General features: G+C 38.6%; 1 protein-coding gene across 1 annotated transcript in view; it reads left to right on the top strand.

The window, feature by feature from the left end:
• SNRPB2 (small nuclear ribonucleoprotein polypeptide B) overlaps positions 1 to 7205 on the top strand; it is a gene marked incomplete at its 5' end in the record, with an annotated part of 8814 nt that extends 1609 nt beyond the window's left edge. The window contains 5 exons of the mRNA XM_009077842.1: positions 1768 to 1940; positions 3560 to 3700; positions 4678 to 4728; positions 6254 to 6342; positions 6850 to 7205. Of these exons, the coding sequence (XP_009076090.1) occupies positions 1768 to 1940; positions 3560 to 3700; positions 4678 to 4728; positions 6254 to 6342; positions 6850 to 7009 (614 nt within the window). The remainder of the gene's footprint in view (positions 1 to 1767; positions 1941 to 3559; positions 3701 to 4677; positions 4729 to 6253; positions 6343 to 6849) is intronic.
• Between the last annotated feature and the right edge of the window lie 143 nt (positions 7206 to 7348).

Here is a 7348-nt window from a genome sequence, read left to right on the forward strand (position 1 = left end):
CAATGTACCAGCCGCCATTAATCACGTGCAAAAAAGACCTTTATTGTTTATCTAAGTGATTCTTATATACCTATCTATTGTAAGTGCCCACTCACCATTGGTTAACAACTATTACTAGCCCACCTTATACACAACATAATTGGTTGTTAACATTATCAATCATTAAATGCCCCAATCATTGTTCTCCACCTTTAACCATCTTCAGCTCCTGCATCCCACAGCCAGGAGCTGCTTATCTTGCTACCTTCTTTCTCACATTCCAGCTGCAGCAGTGTCCTTGAACAGCTTAGCTTGCAGCTTGCTCAGGCCCTGCTAGCAAGGCTGGATTGCTCACATGTCTGTTAGCAATCAGAGATTTTCCCACACTCTTGTAGGCTCCCTTCAGGTACTTGAAGGCCTAGGTCACCCCAAAGCTTTCTCTTTTCGAGGCTGAACAAACCTAATTCTCTTAGGTTTTCCTCACAGGAGAGATGCTCCAATCCCTCTAATCATCTTGGTGGCCTCCTCTGGACTTGCTCCAAGAGGTCCATGTTCTTGCTGTGCTGAGGAGCTGGATGCAGCACTGCAGGTGGGGTCTCACCAGAGCAGAGGGGCAGAATCACCTCCCTCACCTGCTGCCCACACTGTCTTGAATGCAGCCCAGGACACAGTTGGCTTTCTGGGCTGCAAGCTCACATTGCAGCTCGTATCCCACCTCTCATCTACCAGCAGACCCCAAATCCTTCTCAGCAGGGCTACTCTCCATCTGTTCATCCCCAGCCTGTACTGATACCAGGGACAGCCCTGACTTAGGTGCAGCACCTAACAGTTGGTCTTGCTAAACCTCATGAGATTCCCATGCACCGAATGTAGGGTTTCAAATTACCTGTAAAGCTTACAAATGTGTTTCTGTTTTAATATAGGGTTTTTTTAAAAAATTCATTTTAAGGAAAGTGTTTTGCTAAGAAACTTTCTTTCTTAAGAGAGAACAGTGCTGTGGTTGGTCCAGGAGCAAGTGAAGAAAGTGACAGTGGGCTGGTATTACCAGGTTTCAACAGCAGTAAACAAGCAGTTCTCCTATGTTACTGAAATATGTAAGGTGTGTGAGTTAAAATGATTCACAATACAGAGGATTTATTTGGCTTCATTGGATAAGATTAAGGTTTAATTTGGTGTGTAGTCAGGTGATTTTACATAATGAAAGTAAATCCATTGCAGCTGTAAGATACAGTAGGAGCATAGGAAAAGAGACAGATCCAGAATATGAAAAAATATTTAATGTGCATGAGAAAATTGATTAAACAGCTGCACCCAAAATTTCCAAATTTGATTAGACTTTAAGTCGTTACTGTTTTGCCATGTTCTTGTTTTAAGTCATATCTCTTTACTGCTGTGTGTTACAGTATTGATTTTTCTTATCAGTCTGTGATGTCTGTCATACATCATACTGCATAGGTGAGAGTGTGTGCACACGTGAATAAATTTATATACATACATTTGTAACTGTTACTTGTGTAACTGTTACTCCCTTTCAATGGCAGAATAGATGGTGCTACAGCTTTTTCACTACCTGAATACTTGAGGCGTGAAACCTAGAGTTACACACCAGCCTAGGAAAGCTGGGCAAATAACTTGTACTTGAGCAACAGTTTTGTCTAAAATTAACGTAACATACCACTGTGTGAGCTAAACCTGGCAAAATCATTGTCCCTGAAGGACAGCAGACTCTGTAGAAGTAGCTACATTTGCATGTAACTTGTTATAATCTGGTTTTTCCTTTGGTGCCAGAGCTGAAGAGGTCCCTGTATGCCTTATTCTCACAGTTTGGTCATGTGGTCGACATCGTGGCTTTAAAGACTATGAAGATGAGAGGACAGGCTTTTGTTATATTTAAAGAACTCGGATCATCTACCAATGCTTTGAGACAGCTACAAGGCTTTCCATTTTATGGGAAACCAATGGTAAGTTGCCTTTTTAAAGAAAAAAAAAAATCTATGACGGTATGATACAGTGTTACGGTACTTGCACCTTGGGAATGAACTATGACATGTACTTGTTACTGAACTGTTGTTCAGTCCCATAACATCCTGAAGAATATCTTTGTGCAAGCTGGAGGGAAGCAGAGGCTAGTTACAACACACACTGTTGTAAAGGCTGAACTCAGCATTTAGGTTTCCTAAGTAGTGGCTTTTTGGGTTTTTTAATGCTGGATGAAAGTTTTACAGTCTTAAAATACTTCCATTTTATTCATCATGTCTTCCATTGAACCAATTAAATTAATTCTGTAATATTATTGAAATTAGGTACTTTCGGTTGTTTTTTGTAGGGTAACCATAACTGCTATTAGATTCATAATAAATACCCAGAATACAATGCTTCCTTTTTGAGATGAGGAGGGTGAAGATTGCCACAGTTTTGCTTTCCAAATGTGACCAGTGGTTTATTTTTATTTTTTGTATTGATGGCTCATTCTGCTTCATCATAGATCACCAAACCAAGTGACTGCATTTCTGTATAACTTCAGTGAAGCAAGTACACTGCTGGTTGATAGAAAGTACTTTAATAATGTACTTGGTAATGTGCAGAATAGCACAAAAGTTGACACATTGTTGCCTGCTTTGATAATTGGGAATCTAACAATTTGTGCCAGCTTCAGTGATGGATGGGTTACTACTGGCTTTCAGCTGGTGGCTTTGACCGTTAATGAGAGACAGTTGTGCTGCTGAGCCATGAGCTGTTTTCATTAACACCTACAGATTCTCTAATGAAATCCTTAACACGGAATTGTGCAAGCTCAGTGCTGTCACTTATCCTTAAAGAGTTTTCTGCTCAGTATAACTCAATAAGAAATAAAAAGATTAAGGCTTTATAAGCTTTCAGGTGTACTTTCCTCTTTGAACATTGCCTGCAGCATGTGTACTGCATCTCAGCACTAAACAAAATCTTCAGCTTCTGTGTAGTTTTCTACTGAGGTAGTCTCTGATAGAGCAGTAGGATTGTGTGCATATGTGATGTTGCACACTTGGATGGTCATACCTCCACCTGCTTACTCTTGAGGGGTCTTTGTCAGAAAAACTAGCACTATTGTGCTGCTGACACAATTTATGCAATCCTCTTTGGATTAAGACAGATACTTGCCTTTCTATTTAGGAAGTCTGAGTTTTGCTGAACTCATATTTCTGCAGAGAACTGAGAAATCACTGTAAAATATTAACCCCCTGTTAAAATGAGGTTAAAAACCCTCACAGGTATTGTCATAGAAGTTAGTGCCAATTTTGTCAAATGTCCTTGTATCTCTGTGTACATGTTAGCTTGATGGATGTTAAAAAGATGCTGTAAGGTGAGTTCTGATTTCAGTGAATTAATGATGTCCACCTTAGTTTTTTTTTTTAGAGATCTGTAATTGTGTCCAGAGTTAATTACGAGGATTAGATACTCTGTGAGCAAACCTACAGTTTATAACTGTTTTTAAAATAAGAAGTTCCTGCAAAAAGGCGTGTAAATGCACCATTGATACGAGTGGTGCAAATTGTTCAGTATTTCTAATTGCAAAATATACTGTGTTTTTTCTTTTAAAAAGCGTATTCAGTATGCAAAAACAGACTCTGATATCATCTCCAAAATGCGTGGCACTTTTGCTGATAAGGAAAAAAGAAAGGAAAAGAAGAAGGCCAAAACTCTGGAGCAGTCAGCAAATGCACCAAATAGAAAGGTTATCCAGGTAAGCTGCTTCTCTCTTTAAAAAAGAAAAAAGAAAACAAACACAAAAGCTGTTTAAAATAACTGCTATTACCAGATGAAAATAAAGATAGAGGACAAAGGTGCAAGAAACCAGAGTAGAAACGAACCTCTCAAGGAAAGGAGTAAATGGAGTGTGTGTGTATCTTTAATGTAATTTTCAGGTGCTCAAGCAGCTTTTCCCTTCGGTGTTTTAATGCCTTGTTTGTTCTGTGAGCACTGAAGAATAGTAAATGGGAGCAAGATTTACATTTAGATGAAAAGGCGTTGGCTTGGCCTAAAGGTTGGCCTGGCCTAAACTAACAACATTTAGTAATTTTCATGCTGAAGTATAGCAGAAAACATCAAGGCTCCTGATGAACTCTCCCCAGTTTATATACTGGGCATGACATTCTATGATATGGAATATGCCTTTGGCCAGTTTGGGTCAGCTGTCCTGGCTATACTCCCTTCCAGCTTTTCTTGTGCACCTGCTTGGTAGCAGAGCATGGGACACTGAAAAGTCCTTGATTGAGAACAAGCATGGCTTATCAGCAATCAAACCATCAGTGTTTTATTAGTGTTATTCTTACACTAAATTCAAAACACAGCACTGTACCAGCTACTAAGCAGAAAATTTAATTGTATCCCAGACAAAACCAGGACACCTTTGTATTCCTTCATCTTCAAAACTACTATTTCCCTGTGTATTATACCAAATTTTGCAATGTGGAGAAGTAGTTGGGTCGGCCATTAGTCAGTTCAGATACCACTGATGGTTTTTTATTTGATTGCCTGGCTTTGGAGTTCAGCAAAATTCATGTGCTTTCTTTTCCTTCAGGAAGTATCTCATAAGCGTCAAATGTTCCTTGGATTGTAAAACCTTAGCATATGCCTTGTGCTGTACAGAAACAGGCTGATGTGTGCTTACATATATCTAACAGAACACCTTTGTAAAACTATTTTGTACTTATTTTCTAGGGAGCGACACCAAATTCAGCCAGTGCCCCAGGGACTGCACCACAGAATCAGGTAATGCTTTTTAATTATTGTAAATAAAAGCACTGATGCTTAAAATTGCTCTCTATGAATGTTTGTTACACGTGGAAACTTGAGGCTATATTTTGCAACTTCCTTTTTGTTCTGTGAGACATTTGTCTTAACATCTAAATCACTGTAAACAAAAAATTCTCCTTTTACTGTATCTGTTTGAGATGAAATGAGAATCTGCGGTTTCTTATATTATACAGAAAACAGCACTAATATCAAATCCTACTTGATTCTTAAATTTGGACTGTGTTTAGTATCAGTTGAAGGATTCTTTTTTTATTTTGATGTTAAAAAATTCCCTTTAACTTCATTTGTTCTAGTAGTAGATAAGGAGAAGAAAGGCAACACAGCGTGCCAGAATATCTCCCTAAAAGCTTCCTTTCAGGAGTTCTCTGTTTTTCATAAGTGTCTTATTTTCCAAAGGATTGTGTGAAGATGTAGCAACAGCTCCCTAAGCTTCACTCATCTTGTGTGCTCAGAGACCTTCTAAATGATTCATGTGTGTTAGAAGTGAGGGTGCTAAAGAGCCAGGATTTGCAGGAGAGCAAATACTGTAGAAGAATAATTTTCCCCTGCACTGCATCTTTTTCTTGAGTACTATCATTGAGAATTGCATATATAATCCACAGTGGAAAAGGTCTTGCTCCCACTCTGGGTTTTCAGGCACAGTATGTGTATGTCAGTTCATATCAAAGCACAACACTGAGTGTATTTGTGTATTTGTTTGAACTCCAGAAGTTTACTTTCTAATGGCAGTGCCTGGAATACTTCCATCAGTTGAAGGAGATTGTTCTGCTGAGGCATTAACTTACCTGGCACCGTTATTAGGATGACTGAAGTTGTGGTGTCCAATTTATTTTTATAATCTACTTGATGACTTGGAGATTCCAATGACAACAAATGACTACTCAGCCTTGTGTCTGGAGAGTGGCTACAAAATTCACATTAGGTGGCAAATCTGTTAAAGACTAAATCTAAATGGGTTTCCAAGTAATAAATCTGAATTTAGGACTGTAGTAAACCCATGTGATTTTCCGTGGGATTTGGTTGCCCAGAGATACTCAGTATAATGAATCCAGAAATTAAGTGGTTCAGTAGTGCTGCTGATGAGCAGAGTATTCACCTTGGCCTCCCACTGCTCTTCCAGGAGGATGAGAGTCTTGCCTGCCTTCTTCCACTGCCATACAGGTGTCTTGGACAGCATTACAGCCAGTACTTGGGCACCTAGGTGTGGACAGTACTGCAGGGTCAACTGTTGACATGTTGAGTTTAAATATGACATCAAAGAAATATATTAGTGTGATTTTTGGGGAAATAAGTATGTCTCCAAATTAATATATCCCTGTAAAAAAACCCAAGGGACTCTGTCTACATATTGATGAGGGTGTGCTGGTGTGCCGTGTTATGAGCAAAACTAAGGATATGCAAGTCTTGCTTCAAATAGTCATGCAGACAGATGCAGAGGAATGGATATCTTTATATTATCTTTGATCTTTTGTTGTTACAGGTGCCTGATAACCCACCAAACTATATCCTTTTCCTTAATAACTTGCCTGAGGAAACAAATGAGATGATGCTATCCATGTTATTCAACCAGTAAGTTTTGAATAGAAATGACTTCTCCTTTGAATTCCTCTGTTACCTGTGTGTGTTTTCTCAGTTGGCAAGCTGACTTTTTAGGAATAAGAATTTCTTCTGAAGGTCTTTCAGTTCTTTGTCTTACTGCCACGGTTACAGATGTTGGATCTGATGACTTGGTTCAGAAAGCAGATCCAATCTTATTCATAGCTGGTTTTGATTGTGTAATTTATCTGCTATCTGCACTGGATGTAAGCTGGTGACTAATATTAAAGACTTTAGGACAGAAGGAGCAATTTTAAAACTAGCTTGGGTTGTTTCTGTATGTGCACAAGACTGATTAAATTGCTTTCATGTAATGATCCTTAATGAGTCCTAGTTCTAAGGATTGGACATGTAAAACCCTTCAATTTAAATCTTTCATTAGTAATTACTATTCTACTAGTAGATGCTTTTGATAAGGTCTTATGGCTATTGTATTATCAAGTTAAAGAAGTATTATTTGCCTCTCACCTTATTTTAAAGGTTTCCTGGATTCAAAGAAGTTCGCTTAGTGCCTGGGCGCCACGACATCGCGTTTGTGGAGTTTGAAAATGAGAATCAAGCGGGAGCTGCCAGAGATGCTCTCCAGGGATTCAAGATCACTCCATCTCATGCCATGAAAATCACTTATGCCAAGAAATAGCCTTTGCAAAGCAGTTCTGTGGATAGTTTTTTACTACAATGATACTTTGACCAGCTAGCATGTTTGCAGTTCTCTGCAGAAAACATAAGACTCATGTGGAATTGTCACAATGACCTAAGATTTCCATGGATCTACTGGATAGTAACTTTTTTGTTGAAATGCTAATTTTTATAAAATAAAATATAAATATGCTGTTTTCAAGACATGTTTGTTCCTCAGATCTGTGTTATTACTGATTAGGTTTGCAAGGTTTTATTCAGTTCCGCTACTTTTAAGGTGACACTCATTTCCCAGAAGTGAGTGCTGAAAAATACCTGTCTTTGCAGGGCAAAAACTGAG

The sequence above is a fragment of the Acanthisitta chloris genome, unplaced genomic scaffold (assembly GCF_000695815.1).
Source record: "Acanthisitta chloris isolate BGI_N310 unplaced genomic scaffold, ASM69581v1 scaffold5417, whole genome shotgun sequence".
Classification (NCBI taxonomy): Eukaryota; Metazoa; Chordata; class Aves; order Passeriformes; family Acanthisittidae; genus Acanthisitta; species Acanthisitta chloris.